Below are 16,724 nucleotides of genomic sequence, written 5' to 3'. Positions count from 1 at the left end.
ATGCCATAAACTCATATATCGGAGGCCAAAACTCATAAAACTCATATATAGACAGGGCTATATACACTATCAGCGCAACAATGCCAAAGAAAGAAACATCGGGAGTACTGAGGAGTATATATATATATATATATATATATATATAGATATATAGATGCGATATAATAACACGGACCCGCGGCTCCATTGTAAACTGCCTTAATATCATATCGCATCCGCAGTGATCGCAAGTCATAAGGGATGGCGCTATAATCTGCCGATTGCGATAGAGGCATGGACCCAATGGACTTATTAAAAACAGTCTATAATATACCGCATCCGGCATTTCGGAGCGGGTATCGAGAGTGGTAAAGGCCCTGCCTCCGATTGCGACAATATACGCGGACCCGATGGCATTACCAAAGTTTGATTGAATAATACATCGCATCCGGTCCATCGCATCGGCCATCGGCCATTGGTGACTGCAGTTATGTTGCGATCGCCGATAGCGATGAAAGGAACGGACCCAACAGGCATATAAAACAGGGTTCAATGCAATATCGCATCCACAAGTGGATTGGCCCATCGGCCATCGGCCCTTTGCGGTCGCCGATTGCGATAAGGCTGCGGACCCGAAGGGAATATAAACCATGGTGTAATACCATATCGCATCCGTCGCTATATCGCAAGCCCTGAAGCCTTGCCACATGAAACCTCCGATTGCGATAATGTACGGACCCGACGCAGGATTGTGTTATGGTTGAATCTATTATCGCATCCGCCCATCGCAATGCTACATAGAAGGTTGCCCAACCAGAAGCGCCGATTGCGATAGAGGTTGGTTGTTGTCCGTCAACCGTTGATCTGCCCTCAAGAAATCGAACAGTTGAGGTGAATATCGGAAGGCCTTTATTTGCTGAACGTTATGTCCCAATGGAAAGGCTGTTTTGAAAACGTACAGAGGACGCGTGGCAGAGTTTTATTGCATCGGACTCGTTTGTACGAAAAACCACTTGCTGAGCAAAAGCGGTCCGATAAGGTCAGGCGGTTTTCCAGAATGGTTTGCTGCTACACGATGGCGGATTCGGCGAATGTCTGCGCTGTCGTCGTTGTCCCTGCATTGCAGTTGGAATTAATATTCCAACACAATCTTTTAATCAGTAAGATGTGTTCTCCATGGATTATTTGGCGCACTCCATTGAATCAACGTGTCCTGAGAACACGAATAGACAGATGAAACCAAAAGATGGGAAGTTGAAGAAGCAAGCGAGGAGGAAGCCAAAGAGCCATCGAGAAAGAGGAAACGAATGGACAGAGGCATGGAATGCATAAAAACAGCAAGAACTGAGGATTGGTTGTTGTTGTTGTGGTGAAAAAAAAAACCAGAGAAGAGGCAACAGAACCAGCGAAGGGTGCAGAGGCAACAGAAGCAACAAAGACTGTAGAGGCAGCAGAAGCAGCAGAGGCAGAAGCAGTAGAACCAGTTTATATCAAGGTTGGGTTGGAGCCCAAGAGGTTGGAGCCTCAGAACTGAACAGGATTGAAGTCCTTGGGAGTTGGTGCTCCTAAAGTCCAAGATTGGTGTCTTGGCTAAACAGAATTGGTGCTCTGGAGGTTGGAGCTTCACTGAAGTCCAAGTTGGAGCTTGGCAACTATTCACAGTCAGATATACTTATATTGTATTTATTTCATTGCAATGTCTTGAGTCTTAATAAAAGCATTTATTCCAGCTGTCGATTTCTGTGTTCTATGTATACATATACATATCTATATATGCTTTTGACAATCACTAGAACAAAAAATAATAAATACTGATTCACCCCCCCTCTCAGTATTTCCAACAATTAGGTGGACCGGTCCATTCACCAGTTCCGGTTTTTAAAACTATGGTTCCAAGGCCTCAAGGTAAATTTGTTGTGTCTTCTAAATGGTTGTATAAAATTAAACATGGTGTTGATGGCAGTATTGAAAAATATAAAGCTAGATTTGTGGCTAGAGGGTTCTCTCAGAAAGAGGGAATAGACTATGATGAAATCTTTGCACCTGTTGCCCGTTATACAACCATCCGATCTATTGTGGCTCTAGTTGCTAGCCAAGGATGGTCCCTTCACCAAATGGATGTGAAGACTACTTTTCTGCATGGCTTCCTCAAGGAAGAAGTATTTGTGGAGCAACCACAAGGCTTTGAAGTACATGACTGGAAAACTCATGTGTGTAGACTGAAGAAAGCCCTTTATGGTTTGAAGCAAGCTCTAAGAGCTTGGTATGCCTACATTGATAGCTTCTTGATGAAGCTTGGTTTTACTAGAAATAATGTTGATCCAAATCTTTACTTCAAGATAATCCAAGGTATGCCTTTGATTTTGGTATTATATGTTGATGATTTATTTCTGACAGGTAGTGAACCTCTTATCCTCCAGTGTAAGAGGAAGTTAGCTTCTGAATTTGAAATGAAACCCGGTGAGATTTTCCTTTCTCAAGGAAAATATGTTGTCAAACTGCTAGAAATATTTGGTATGATAGAATGTAAATCCATGAATACTTCAATAGAAATGAACTTCAAGAAGTTGTGTGGTGACGCTACAGGTCCTGATTTGGCAAATCCTTCTAAGCATCGACAACTGATTGGGGCACTTGTGTTCTTAGTGAACACTAGACCGAACTGAGTCAATACTCTAAGCCAATATACGATTAAGCCATCACATGCACATTGGATTGTTGCAAAGCATGTGTTGAGATACCTGCATGGGACCATCAATCTTGGATTGAGATACCTGCATGGGACCATCAATCTGTTCTGGACACAACAGTGATTTACTGTGACAATAAGAGTGGGATTCAACTTGCAGAAAATCATGTGCTCCATGACAAGTCCAAGCATATTGAGATCAAATATCACTATATTCGGGATATGGTGCAGAGAGGAGCAGTAAAAATCCATCATATAGTGATTGATGACCAGATTGTCGACATTTTTACCAAGTCTTTGCCGAAAGGGAAGTTCTTGGTTTTCAAAGAGCAGCTTGGACTGACGGATGTGACCCTTCCTAGAGAGGGTGGTCATGGATGATGAGCCTTGGTTGTGCAAGATCCTTGTCATGTGTTGACAAGTGGATCCCCCCAAGCAGAAATGAGACTTGGTTGTGCGAGATCCTTGTCAAGTGGGCTATCCCCCTAAGTAAAGATGTGACTTGGTTGTGCGAGATCCTTGACAAGTGGGTTATCCCCCCAAGCAGAGATGTGACTTAGTTGTGTGAGATCCTGGTCAAAAGTGGGTAATCCTCCCAAACAGAGATGTCACTTGGTTGTGTGAGATCCTTGACAAGCGGGTTATCCCCCCCAAGCAAAGATGTGACTTGGTTGTGCGAGATCCTCATCGAGTGGGTTATCCCCCCAAGCAGAGATGTGACTTGGTTGTGCGAGATCCTCATCAAGTGGGTTATCCCCCCAAGCAGAGATGTGACTTGGTTGTCTGAGATCCCTGTCATGTGTTGACAAGTGGTAATCCCCCCTACCATCTAGTCTGGGACTTGTCACAGTACAGAGCAGAGATGAACAGAGATAAACACATAAAGTAGAGATCTTTTGTTGCAGAAAGAAATTACTCCCAAGCTGAGAGGGAGTGTTGAAAAATTTGGCCACTCAAAAATGAATTTCTAAAAATCAAAAGTCTCAAGTATGACTTTCCAAAAATAGTAAATCACCTTGCATTAATTGGTAATCAAGTATTGTTGATGGAAAATCCCTTTTGATCATCAATCAATCCTAATAGTTCAATTTCGACTTAATCATCAATATTATTATTATTATTATTATTAAAAAGAAATTCAAGTCAGTCAATCATAGCTCTCAATAATGTTCTCTTGCACTCTCATTATGGGCATGGCATATTCCTCTTACACTCTCATCCATGCTCTTACTCTCTCTTACACTCAATAAAAGTTCGTGATAAAAGATTCCTCTTACACTCTTTTACGCTCTCATTATAGCATGTCATGAAAGATTCCTCTTACACACTTTTAATGCATATGTTACACTCTCTTTCTTAATGTCATAAGTTACAAAGGCATGCGTACCTTCTTAATGGCATGAGTTAAATTTCCTAAATGGGCATATGTTACTCTTCATCTTGGCATGCAAGTTACTCCTCCTTTATGGCATGGATACGTTGCTCCTCCTATATATATTGTCTCATTCTTTCTCCCCTCACTACTTGTGTATTGTGAAAGAAAAATTCAAACTTGAGAGAGAGTTGGAGAGTGTTGAAGAAGATTGTGAGAGAGACTTGGAGAGTAAAAGCAGAACTTGTGAGCCCATGTTGATTCAGTGTTTCAATGTTGATTTAGTTGAAGGGAAGGTTGATTTAGAGTGTGCATCTGTTGTTGCTACCAGTGATCTTCATGCTACAGCTTGTTCAGATTTGGGTGAACTTACTCATTTTCTTGATCTTTCATTGTACTTTGTATCTCTGTTGAACAATTGATTTCTAATAGAAGAAGAATCTGATTGCATTTTCCCCTTGTGGGTATTGCCCTGATCATTGGAACTCAATTCTCTGTGTCTCATTTTGTTCTTTGTTGTCTTCTATTGTGCATTTGATTTATGTTCTATCTACAATTGTTTATCTAATATTACAGCATAAAAAAGTTTCGTAATAAGTGATTGTTACAGCATAGTTTCAACAACACATTCACTAGTGGGGTTTTGGCTTTGGGCCCTCTCATAGGACTCTTATTGTGTATGGGTGTCACTTTGGAATTTGGAATTAGAATCTCATCTTTGAGAGAAGGCATGTCCATTTGCATAGAAGCATTTTGATCACCTTGAATTATTTATATTTTTTTACTTTGTATCTTTTGTTGCATTTGTTGGGATATTGTGTTGTTATTATGGTTGTTTCCTAAAAGGGCCACTACAAGTATTATTAGAGACAAAATGTTGCAGCTAGTATTCAAAAACAAGAATTAGAAGACTATAGCTACCAAGGAACTTGTACACAATAAGTTTGGTGCAGATTAAAGGAAGTAAACAATACAATATAATAGGGTTGTTAAGAGTCAGTAATTCTACCTAAAAGGGGAAAAAGATGATAATTAACAAATCAAAGGAGGAGTAACAAAAAACATCAAAAAATAATTATGTAATGCTAATGTAAAAGTTCATTAGTCAGTGACTAAATTTAAACTCTTGAAATTATCCTTCAAGGAATGACATCAAGGGTAGGTTCCCAATCATCATCTTTAAGGAGAGAAAACTTTGTCAACCTATAAAATGTAGATTAACATTCCCATCTAAAAAAAATTGGTGATTAGAACCAAAAGAAATGATTGCCAAACTCCATAGTACATTTCTTGCCCTCCATTATATTCAAACCATGGTGTCTAACAAGTCAAGACACAGGTTTGACATGTGTCAAAGATGTGTCCAACATGTGTCCTAGTATGTCATGTTACCAACACACATGATATGAACTTGGGAACCATGGAAGACATGTCCTATTTCTTAGGCTTAGACACATGGAAGATCATAATATTATACTTCTTAAGGTTAATTGTCCATTGCGTAAGATCAAAAAAGCTAGATAGGACATCAATTTGTCTCAAAATCACTTTGAATGAGGAAGTTGAAAGGATCAAGTCGTCTGCAAATAAAAGAAAGCAAATCAAGGCATGGTGTAAAAGACAATAGTCACCATCAAGCATGTGCCCCCTAAGAAGGGACTCCAACTTGTTAATATAGATCCCAAAGAGAGTTGACAAGAGGGAAACCCTGCTTGACCCCTGTGATGCTCCTAATGAAGTCCAAGAGGATGTGGAAGATGCTAAGTCAACCAAGCAACAACTCATATAGTCTCATGATAGCACCCAAAAGCATCTTCAAAAGATTAGTGCTATGTAACCTCTAGAATAGAGTCGAACATATTTCAAAAATCTGCAAAGCAAGCAAAGACTTTCAAAGAGTGATGATAAGCCTTCTCGATAATGGCAAAAAAAGTGAAGATGTGGCCAATGGTCTATTATCCCTCATAGAACATTGCCCGTCATTTGGCCCTAAGGTTCCTCCTCTCTAGCTCATCAAATAGCCACATATGAAGTATTATAGTATAGAGGTTAGCAAAGGTGTGTCTAATCATGATGACCCTATAATTTTTAGTGTCGAAAGTAACCCTCTAGTTGAAAAAGAAATAGACGCTATAATGGGAACACAAGAGAAAAAAGCTCACATGCACAAAAAGATTAAACAAATTGGCAATGTAAGACTCAAGAGAGTGAATACCATGTTTATGGAACTCAACATAAAGGCTCTCCTTATCAATGGCCTTGTTAGAGCTCATGATCGTGACAGATCTCTTAATGTCACTAAGAGAAAATGTATAGAAAGAGGGGGCAAGAGGCAATGTGGACCAAAAGCTGCCTGGGTAAATCATAGAGAGGGAAGTGGTATGTGTGAACATAGAATGGTGATCTATGTCAAGTGGGAGAGCAGTGCGTCTAGGAAAAAGGGTGCACCAAAAGTCCTTTAGTGAATGGCAGCAGACTTCAAGAAACTCATGTCTCACTATGGTAAGAAAATCACACTTCTTGCCACAAAGAAGGCACCTGTAGTATCACTCTTCATCGTGCCATGGATTCAATGGGGAGAGACCAACTGTGGAATATGGGGAAGTTCTTGTATGGTGCGGGGATCAAAGTGAAGAGCATCCTCCCAAATGGTTTTTGAAGGAAACATGTGCTTAGCCTCAGTCAGTTTAGAGGAGGCTTTGGGTCAAATTTGTTCTACAAGTAGTCTATGAGAGATTAAATCCCTGGCCAAGTGCAGCACTGTTAATTTTAGTTAACAATGGTATGTTCTATGCTTAGCACAATTACTTCAATGTCCTTTAAGTAGCCCAATGACAATTTCCAATTTAGATTTCCAATATCAATCACATTAACCATAAATCACATTGACAGTAACTATAGATAGAACAAGAATAATAAAATGCAGAAGACAAGAGGACACTAGATTTGGCGGATGCTAGGGAAAAACCCCAAGATGGGGAAAACCCTTTGATCAATTCTTCTTATTATTATATCAAATGTTCAGAAGCGAGAGAGAGAGTACAAAATTCAAAATTGACTTGCCAAATCAGAGACAAAACAACCTGTGTGAGAGAAAAGATATGCCCAATAAGTTGTACGAACCAATCAGAGGAGAGAGAAGATTGTGTGTGATGAGATGATGCCAAATGAAGTTTGAGGTCTCTTATATTTATAAAATTCGATGGTGCTGAAGTGACATGTCTATTGGGCTTCATGAGCCTACATGATGATGAAGCCGACCTTGACAATTTGCACATGTGAGGGCATAAATTCAAAAAAACACGTTTTTGCTTGTCCAAATTTGATGATATTTAGGTCAATTTTGGTCCTCTCAAAAAGAGAAATTCAATGTAATAATCATCTCCATCAAATATGTTGTCTAAAGTGGAATTTGGCACTAGTTGCAAATTTAACACTCCCTCTCAACTAGGGAGAATTCCACCTGCCAATCCATCCATCACCATGCCATCCTATCATCATGTACCATCTCTGCATCTCGTCTCAACTCTGCTGAACACTGATATAGATAATGAAGAAGAATCGATCGAGAGTGAGTCAGAAGACCTTACCACTCTCCACTAACAAAAGTCATTCCAGGGGTAGAACCCCAATCAGACTTGATCCCAAATCAAGTTGTTGAACAACATGCATCCTAGACATAGGGAGTACATCAGTACACGATGCGCCCATCTGTAGTGTTATGGTCCCTATCCACTTTTCCCAACTCATTTGCCAAATGAGAGGTACTTCCCATGAATCCCGGACTACATGGGTAGGATGCATGCTAGGGCATCCGTAGGAGAAGGTGAACCACTCATCCTATGCATATATCATCAATCGTAGGGGAAGGTGAACCACTCACCCTACACACATGCCAACCATCATGGGTATCACAGGGGAAGGTGAACCACTCACCCTGTACACAGCGCACCTATAGGGGAAGGTGAACCACTCACCCTATGGTCGCTCATAGCTCCCAGAAGTACCCCAAGCCCCCAGGCGCTCCAAGAGCTCAATGTCCAACTCAAGTGGGACCCTCATGGGAGGGTCCTTCCACGACTCCAAGTCTCTCTCAGAAGGCTAAGAATTTGACCTTCCCTAAGAGCTTCATGAGAATGTCAGCAATTTACTCATCAATCCTGATGTGTTGGAGCCCTATTGCTCCTCGTTGTACCATATCCCGGATAAAGTGGTACCTAATATCAATGTGCTGGAGCGGTCATGGAACATGGGATTATTTGAAAGGCGAACCCCACTCTGGTTATTGCAATAGATCACAATGGTATCTAGCACGTGCTCAAATTGCTCAAATAGCTCACTGAAGAGCTTCCTCAACCATATAGCTTCACAACAGGCCATACTAGCTGCAATGTATTCAGCCTCGGTGATGCTTACAACAATCGATTTTTGCTTCCTACTCATCCAAGAATTCGAAGCAAATCCCAATGAGAAGCAACATCCTACCATGCTCTTTCTATCCACCACACTACTTGCCCAGTCAGCATCAGAATATCCATGAAGCCTCAAATTCCCAATAGTGTATCTCAGCCCATAGTTGATTGTGCCTCGGAGATATCTCAAGAGATTCTTAGTAGCAATCCAATGTATATGATGAGGCTCAACCATAAACTGACTCATAGTATTCACAGCGGAGCATATGTGCAGACGGGAGCTTACCAAGAACATCAGGGCCCCCACAAGTTGTCGATACTCGAAAGGGTTTGCCAATTCAAGCCCAGCAGCACTTCCACATAGCTTCCTGAAGTTGAGTTCCATTGGAGTAGACAAGATTTGCAATCCACCATCCTGCATCTCTCTAGCAATTTCATAATGTATTTTCCTTGAGAAAGGAAAATCTCGCCTGGCTTTTGCCAAACCTCCGGGCCTAGGAAGTAGTGCATCAGTTCTAGGTCCTTCATCTAGAACTCGGAAGTCAACTCCCTCTTGCATTAATAAATGAGAAATTCTGCACCAGTCAAAAAGAGATCATCAACATAAAGAACCAAAATGAGAGGCATGTCCTTTTCAACCTTGAAGTATAGGTTTGGATCAGCATAGCTCCACATAAATCCCAGCTTCATAAGATGATTGTCAATCCTCTCGTACCAAGCCCTAGGGGCTTGCTTCAACCCATTGAGGGATTTCTGCAACTTGCATACATGTGTCCTTCGATCTTGAACTTTGAACCCCTGAGGTTGTTCCAAGTAGACTTCCTCCTTAAGCGAGCCATGCAAAAAAGTAGGCTTGACGTCCTTTTGATGTAGCCACCATCCTTGATTGGCAGCTAGAGCAATAATAGATCAAATAGTGGTATATTGGGCAACCGGTGCAAATATCTCATCATAGTCCACTCCTTTCTTTTGAGAGAAGCCTCGAGCAACGAACCTGGCCTTATATTTTTCAACACTCTCATCAGCTCCATGTTTAATTTTGTAAAGCCATTTAGAAGTGACCACAGACTTGTCCTTGGGTTTAGGCACCACGTCCTAGACATCATTCTTCATGATCGATTCGTATTCCTCACTCATCGCATCCTTCCATACTTGGTGCTTTATGACTTCTTCGAACGTGCATGGTTCAACTTGAATAATAGTACTCATAGCAGCCAAATATCCTTGGTACCTGTTTGGATTTTTACTTTCACGAAATGTCCCTCTTGGAGCAGTATGTCTTTCAGCATCTTCGAGAGTATCTTTGAGCCATAGAGGTTGTTTCCTTGAGGTAGAGGAATCACCAGGAGGTGGATCAATAGGATCCATTGGACCATCAACATCGGGCATAAGTTCATCTGTCGGAGGTTCATCCTGTTTTTCGGTAGCATCATCATTGTCCTTCCTTGGGATGGGGAGATCTTTGGCTTTCCCAAGGGTAATATCTTCATCAAAGGTGACATCACGACTTACTTCCACATCTCTTTGACCAAGCACATAGATTCTATATGCTTTCGAATTTTCATTGTAGCCAACAAATATACCCTTCTTCCCAGATGCTTCCAACTTGTTCCTTTTCTCTTTAGGCACATGAAAATACACAAGACAACCAAATATTCTAAAATGAGAAACATCAGGTTTCTTACCAATGAAGATCTCCTCGGGTGTCTTGAAATGCAATGCTTGATGCGGCCCCCTATTTTGAATATACACGACGATGTTGGTAGCTTCTCCCCATAAGAACTTTCGTAGGCCTTGATCATGAAGCATGGCACGGGTGGCTTCCATGATTGTTCGATTCTTCCTTTCAACAACTCCATTTTGCTTAGGAGTGTATGGAACAGTTGTCTCCCTCTTAATACCAACCTGTCTGCAAAAGTGTATTCGGTTCCATCATCGGTCCTCAATATCTTGATCTTCTTCCCTGTTTGATTTTCCACCAATGCTTTGAAGAAACGGGACCATCTGAACACTTCATCCTTCCTCTTCAAGAAATAGATCCATGTTTTATGAGGGTAGTCATCCACAAAGATTGCATAATATAAGTATCCTCCCAACAATGTTACCGGCAGCATACCAACAGATCATAATGGATCAATTGAAGAATATCGATAGTCTTGTTTTCCCTTTGTAAGTTTTCCCATAGAGCAACCCTGACAAACGCCTTCATGATTCATATTAAACTCGGGCATACCTATGACCATCTTCCTTACCTAGTGTAAGGCTTTGTAATGCAAATGGGAAAACCTCCAGTACCATAGCTTGGATTGAAGGGAAGTATCACACGCCAAAGCTCCCAAAGGGCTTCCTCCAACTTGATAGACACCATCAACTCTAAATCTAAAGAGTAAATGCAGCTTTAGGGTTTCTTTGCCAAATACGTACCTTTCCAACAATGAATGCTAACTTGAAGCCTTTATCTTCCATCGCAAAAATAGACACCAGGTTCTTCTTCAAATCAAGGACATACAACACTTCTTGTAGATGAATGGTTTGACCTTGATTCAAGTGAAGAGTGATGGTACATATCCCTTTCACGTGGTAGGTGGCATTATCTCCAAGTATGATCTTCAAATTAGTCTTCTTTTCAACCAAATTTGAAAGGGCCTCCTTGTACCTAGTGAGGTGCCTTGAGGCTCCACTATCAATCAACCAATGATCCAAAGTATCCAAAGGAGAGTCAGTGGATAGAGCGGAAATAAGATAGAATTCATCTTGTTTTTCTACAGCATTACTTTCATCATACCTAGTATTTCTCGTCCTTTTAGGAGAACAACCATTTCCATTTCGAGTAGCAGGAGCACTCCTCTTTCCTTTGTTGTTGAACCTATTGTTCCTTTGATTGCCATTGCCTTTGGAATTGTTGTTGTTGTTGTTGTCATCATCCCTTGGAGTATTCTTCTTGTGAGGGCATTCTCTAGCATAGTGGCCAAACTTGTTGCAGTTGTAGCACCTTCCTTTTCTTCCTTCTTTGGATCCCTTCTTGGATCCTTGACCCTGTCTCCTCGGACCAGCATTATTCTTCATTTTTGCATGAATGTAGAAAGTAGTAGGTTCATTTCCGTTTGAAGGCTTGTTTCTCTCCATCATCTTAGTCTCCTCTTGAGTGCTTCTTGTCAATAACTCATCGAAACCAGGTATCCTATCATTGTTGAGAATGTTGGTGACAAACACATCCCATGGTCTTGGAAGACCTCCAAGAGCAATGAGATAGAGCTCCCTGTCAGAAATAACTTCTACAATAGATAGCAAGTCATTCTTGATTTGAGTTATTCTCATGAAGTAGGATTGAATAGACTCCCCTTTATCCATCTTGATATCTTTCAACTTGTTTTTGAGAAAGAGAATTTGATTTGCATTGTTCACTTTGAACATCCCAACCAGCTTATCATATATCTTCTTAAAAGTTCCCAATCAGAAATATAGGCAACCAAATGTTTTTTAATAGAGTCAACCAAAATTTTCTTTGCTTTGACCTCGGTTTTTCTATACTTCGTCTTAGCAGCATCTGGTGCATTTGAAAGAGGCTCCACCACTTTTCCCTGCACATAGTCCGCTCTGAAACCATGTTAATTTTAGTTAACAATGGTATGTTTTATGCTTAGCACAATTACTTCAATGTCCTATAAGCAACCCAATGACAATTTCCAATTTAGATTTCCAATAGCAATCACATTAACCATAAATCATATTGATATTAACTGTAGATAGAACAAGAATAATAAAATGCAAAAAACAAGCCAAAACAAGAGGACACTAGATTTGGCGGATGCCAGGAAAAAACTCCAAGATGGGAAAAACCCTTTGATCAATTCTTCTTATTATTATATCAAATGTTCAGTAGAGAGAGAGAGAGTACAAAATTCAAAATTGACCTGCCAAATCAGAGTCAAAACAGCCCTGTCAAATCTGCAGTCAACAGTAGTCAAAATTTTGCCCCAACCAAAAAGTCAACGGTGGTCAAATCAACAACAAATTATCCACAAAGCAGCTCGGTCAAACCCAGTAAAACTCGGCCTTCTAGAGTGGTCAAAGTCAGCACAAAACAGTCTTGAATTCAGCAGTCAAACTTGGTCAAATTCTGCACTTCAAGTCTGTGATCAACTCTGCAGTCAGCCTCGGTCAATATGCCCAGAATATCTCGTTTTCTGTGCCAGCAGAAGCATCTCTCCAAAACTGAAATGACCATAAAAACGCAGTCACATTGTTGGTCAAAGTGCCAAGTCAACGCTGGTTAAACCTGCAACAGAGGTCTAAAATTCGGCCCTGTAATTTTCCTGAAATTTGTCCTTCTTGCCACGCATGTGAGAGAAAAGATATGCCCAATAAGTTGTACAAACCAATCAGAGAAGGAGAGAGAAAATTGTGTGTGATGAGATGATGCCAAATGAGGTTTGAGGACTCTTATATTTATACAAGTCGATGGAGCTGAAGTGACATCTCCATTGGGCTTCATGAGCCTACATGATGATGAAGCTGACCTTGACAAATTGCACATGTGAGGGCATAAATTCAAAACATGTTTCTGTTGTCCAAATTTGATGATCTTTAAGTCAATTTTGGTCCTCTTGAAAAAAGGAATTCAATGCAATAATCATCTCCATCAAATGAGCTGTCTAAAGTGGAATTTGGCCCTAGTTGCCAATTTTAACAAGCACCCATGCTGCCTTGAAGACTTAGGCCCATGTTGGCATCCACACCTACTCGGGAAAATTCATCTTATGTATTGTCTGAGCCAAGAATAAAAGGGTGTCTGTTTCAAGCACTTATAATTTTCAGATTTCCGGTTTTAATCTAGAATTTCATACAGATGCTTTTGGCCATCCTTTTTCCAATTCCAGTCCTACTCCAGTTAGCAGGTTCTTATTTCAAGTCCGTAACAGTGCATTTATAGCCAATTTGTAACAGTTTGGATCCATAATACAATCTTTTATTTTTGCTGTATGCAATTTTTTTCCATCTAATCAAGAGGATTTTGCACTAAAACATGTATACATAAATACATACCAGTTGCCTGCAATAATGCTTCCAACTATCTTCATCCAGGTCAAAGTTGAAAAAATCTGAGACATCTACCCCAGGGTGATGCCAGCGTTTCTCCTCAAACTTATCAACATTGATGTCAAATATGGTTCTGCAAAGTAAACATAACAAAAACGAAAACAAAAACTAAATAATCAACACCTTGTATGAATCATAAGATCTCTGAGATATATGATCTCTCCAACACATTTCCCATCACAGATGTGGCATACATTAGTTGAACAATTGAAGACATGCCGAAAAGTCAGTAAGAATTACATGATAGATACTCAAATGAAGTTACATCTAATTTGGAAAGGCCACTAGTATACTGTCATAGCAAAGATGTTTTTCCTTTAGATACTGAATGTTTAAAATCAGGGTTTTAAAGTGTGCTACTCTTTTCTTGACACAATTCCAAAGAATGAAAAAAAAAAAAGCAAAAAAGCAGTAATGGATCAACATATTGCATACTTTTTGGGTGGAAGAGTGAACTCAAAACCATTCTGCATCCTTGACATAGAACCACCACTCCAAGGTGGCATTCCAACCCCAGAATGAAAACTCCTCTGCATGTGGCCTCTGCCTCCACTACAACACCAATCATTTCTTCCAGGTCCCCTAGCACCTCCATTGAAGACAGAAGGCTTGGATTGATTCTGCACAACTCCACTGTTACTTGGTACAGTCCCAGAAACTGCTGCAGCACCTCGCCTCACATACTGTACAAAAGGCGAATGTATGCTTGGTCAAGCAGTTGCTTCTCAGAATTGAACATTGCAAATAGATGACTCCATTGGGAAAAAGATCTTTATAAATATTGAAATATATGACTTCGTTGAGAAAGAGATATTTTTAAATATTGGATGCATCATTTTTCCGAGGTGGGCATTGTGCTCCAAAGAAACCGAGCATATTGGGTGGGGTGAGTAAGAGACAAAGGCCCGTGGTTTTTATACTACAGATTTGCCTATTATTTTGCCTCGATAGAAAGCTTATCAAAAACTAACTGCTAAGTAGAACCTGCCTGATCATTGGGTGCATGTGTAAAGTAAAAACAATATCTGGCACAATATTCCTTTTAGACAACCCAAACTCTAAACCATATGAGGTTGTTATTATATTAACATGTTGAATTTACCAGCTGAATCCTTGATTATTACAACTGTAGTCATTATCTAGGCAGATAATATGTAAAACTCAAAAGTGGAAAATCACAAGTATTTACAAAAAAATATAGTAGCATGACAACAAAGCGTAAATTCACTATGTGAAATCACATCTCCTGCTCAGAAAAATGAGGGTCTATCAAAAAAACAAAGTACGCTTAGTTGACCAGAAAAAAATCAACCCTTGTTATGTCTGATCCTTGGTACCGACAGAAAGCCTGAATTTCTGAATTGAAGATAGTAAAAAGAAAGGCAAACGGCCAGAAGGCAATATTCAAACAAAAATTACTAGGGGGGGGGGGGAACAACTAAAGGCGGTCCAGCACCATCTTCATCAGAGCATTCGCCTTCCAAACTTACAAACATCAATATATGCATCATCATCATCCATTGATTGTCATGCATTTCGAAGTCCATATCTATGACAACGATGTCTCACCAGAACAACAAAGTATCACATGAAATATGTTGTCTCTGCGACTATAACCATTTGAATTCAAATTTCTTTCAGAAAGGAGTGAAGGTTTTCCGGACATTGAGTGAAAATATGACAAGAGAAACAGAGAGACAAGCAGAATAAGCCAACCTTATATTGTGAATAATGTGAATTGAGTGCTGAAACTCCAGTACCACGGTCGTCTCTGATAGGAGGTGGGGGGAGAGGAGGAGCTGTGAGAGACATTTCCCCTTCTAACGGCAATTGCAGCCCTTCTTCACCCCACTCAGTGTCCACTACGGTAATGGGCTGCTGTTCGTCCCCAGTTACAATCACCAGATCATCATCGTCGTCGTCATCTTCATCATCCCTGCCGCCGCCACAGCCACTGCCATCCTCACTTATTTCCTGCTGCTGCTCTGCACGGTGATGATGATGTTGATGCTGGTGCTGATCATCATTCACCAGAATATCCAAATCATCGCTGTCATTGTCGCTGTCGGTGTTGTTATCCCCCCAATTGTGCCCATTCCCATTGGAATTGGCATCCATTTGGGCAAGCTGAGCATGAGCACCATCAACCAATTCCTGATGGTTTTCATTATTTTTTCTAGGGCTTTCCCCCTTGTCAGTCTGAGCATCGTGGCCATCGGAATAACAGTCCTTGTTATGAGACGTGATCATCATCTGTCCATAAAAGAGTTCCAATTCGTCAGACGGCCCTACAGCCCCCTCCTCCTCCTCCCCCTTCTTGGAGTATGGCGAAGACGATGAGGAGGCATCATCGTCCTTCAAAATCACCCCTGCAGCTTCTGCGTACAGATCGCCAAACTCGTCTTCTTCTTCCATGAAGCCAAAACTCTAGTGTGAGTATAAATTTTTTGAGTGAATGACCTAAACAGCAAAAGCTCGGGAATAAGAGATTGGGGGCTAATCTGATATTAATGTGGGTGGCGGCCTACCTATTCCGTTCCAATCCATTGCAAGAGATTGAGATTGGATTTGTGCCGTGGATCAATCAAAACGAAGTAAAAGACGCAGGATTTGGGTGGTTCTATGGATGTAAGGTTTAAGGTTTATGAAGCACTTGCTAAAACACCCATCCATGTAGGTTAATCTGATAATAATGAAGATCAGTGCCGACATGCATTCCATTCCATTGCATGAGACTCAGATTTTGTGTGTGGTGTGGGTCCAATCAAAACCAGGTAATAGCCGCAGGTTTTGTGGGTTTTATGGATGGAAGGTTTATGGAGCTCTTGCTAAAAGACTCGTTGATTTATCAACAGTATTATTTTCGAGATTTTGTGACCGGCGTTCTTACGTCATTCCACTTTGTGCTAAGTTTCTTAGTTATTACTTTCTTTCTTTTTATACTTGAGGAATTGAAAACTGGTTTGGTGTCAAACTCTATGTTTATTTTGAAAACTATAATACTTAGGTGAACCACATTCCCTAATTACATGTCACACGGCTCACGAATAAATTTAAGAGATTTAAATTTAGAATCTCGTAATACATTAGTTTAGATCTATTTTAATCTCGGATCTATCAAGTATAAGAGGGATTAAATCTCTCGTGTGCAAACTTTTTTTTGAGTGTAAAA

General features: G+C 40.4%; 1 protein-coding gene across 3 annotated transcripts in view; it reads right to left on the bottom strand.

Moving 5' to 3' along the window:
* Positions 1-16,371, bottom strand: part of LOC149251543 (uncharacterized) — a 297,774-nt gene extending 281,403 nt beyond the window's left edge. For all 3 annotated transcript variants that reach the window (XR_016266900.1, XM_089459493.1, XM_089459494.1), the window contains exons 1-3: positions 15,269-16,371; positions 13,988-14,235; positions 13,499-13,625 (exon numbers count right to left, since the gene is read on the bottom strand). Coding sequence is in view for 2 of the 3 variants with exons in the window: in XM_089459493.1 (XP_089315619.1) it covers positions 13,499-13,625; positions 13,988-14,235; positions 15,269-15,967 (1,074 nt within the window). In the remaining variant the exon portion in view is untranslated. The remainder of the gene's footprint in view (positions 1-13,498; positions 13,626-13,987; positions 14,236-15,268) is intronic.
* Positions 16,372-16,724: the final 353 nt, after the last annotated feature.

This window comes from Pinus tabuliformis, chromosome 7 (assembly GCF_031772625.1).
Source record: "Pinus tabuliformis cultivar Carrire ecotype Pingquan chromosome 7, CPIR1, whole genome shotgun sequence".
Lineage (NCBI taxonomy): Eukaryota > Viridiplantae > Streptophyta > Pinopsida > Pinales > Pinaceae > Pinus > Pinus tabuliformis.
The sequence above is the reverse complement of the archived record's forward strand: the minus strand, read 5'-3'. Positions and strand labels throughout refer to the sequence as shown.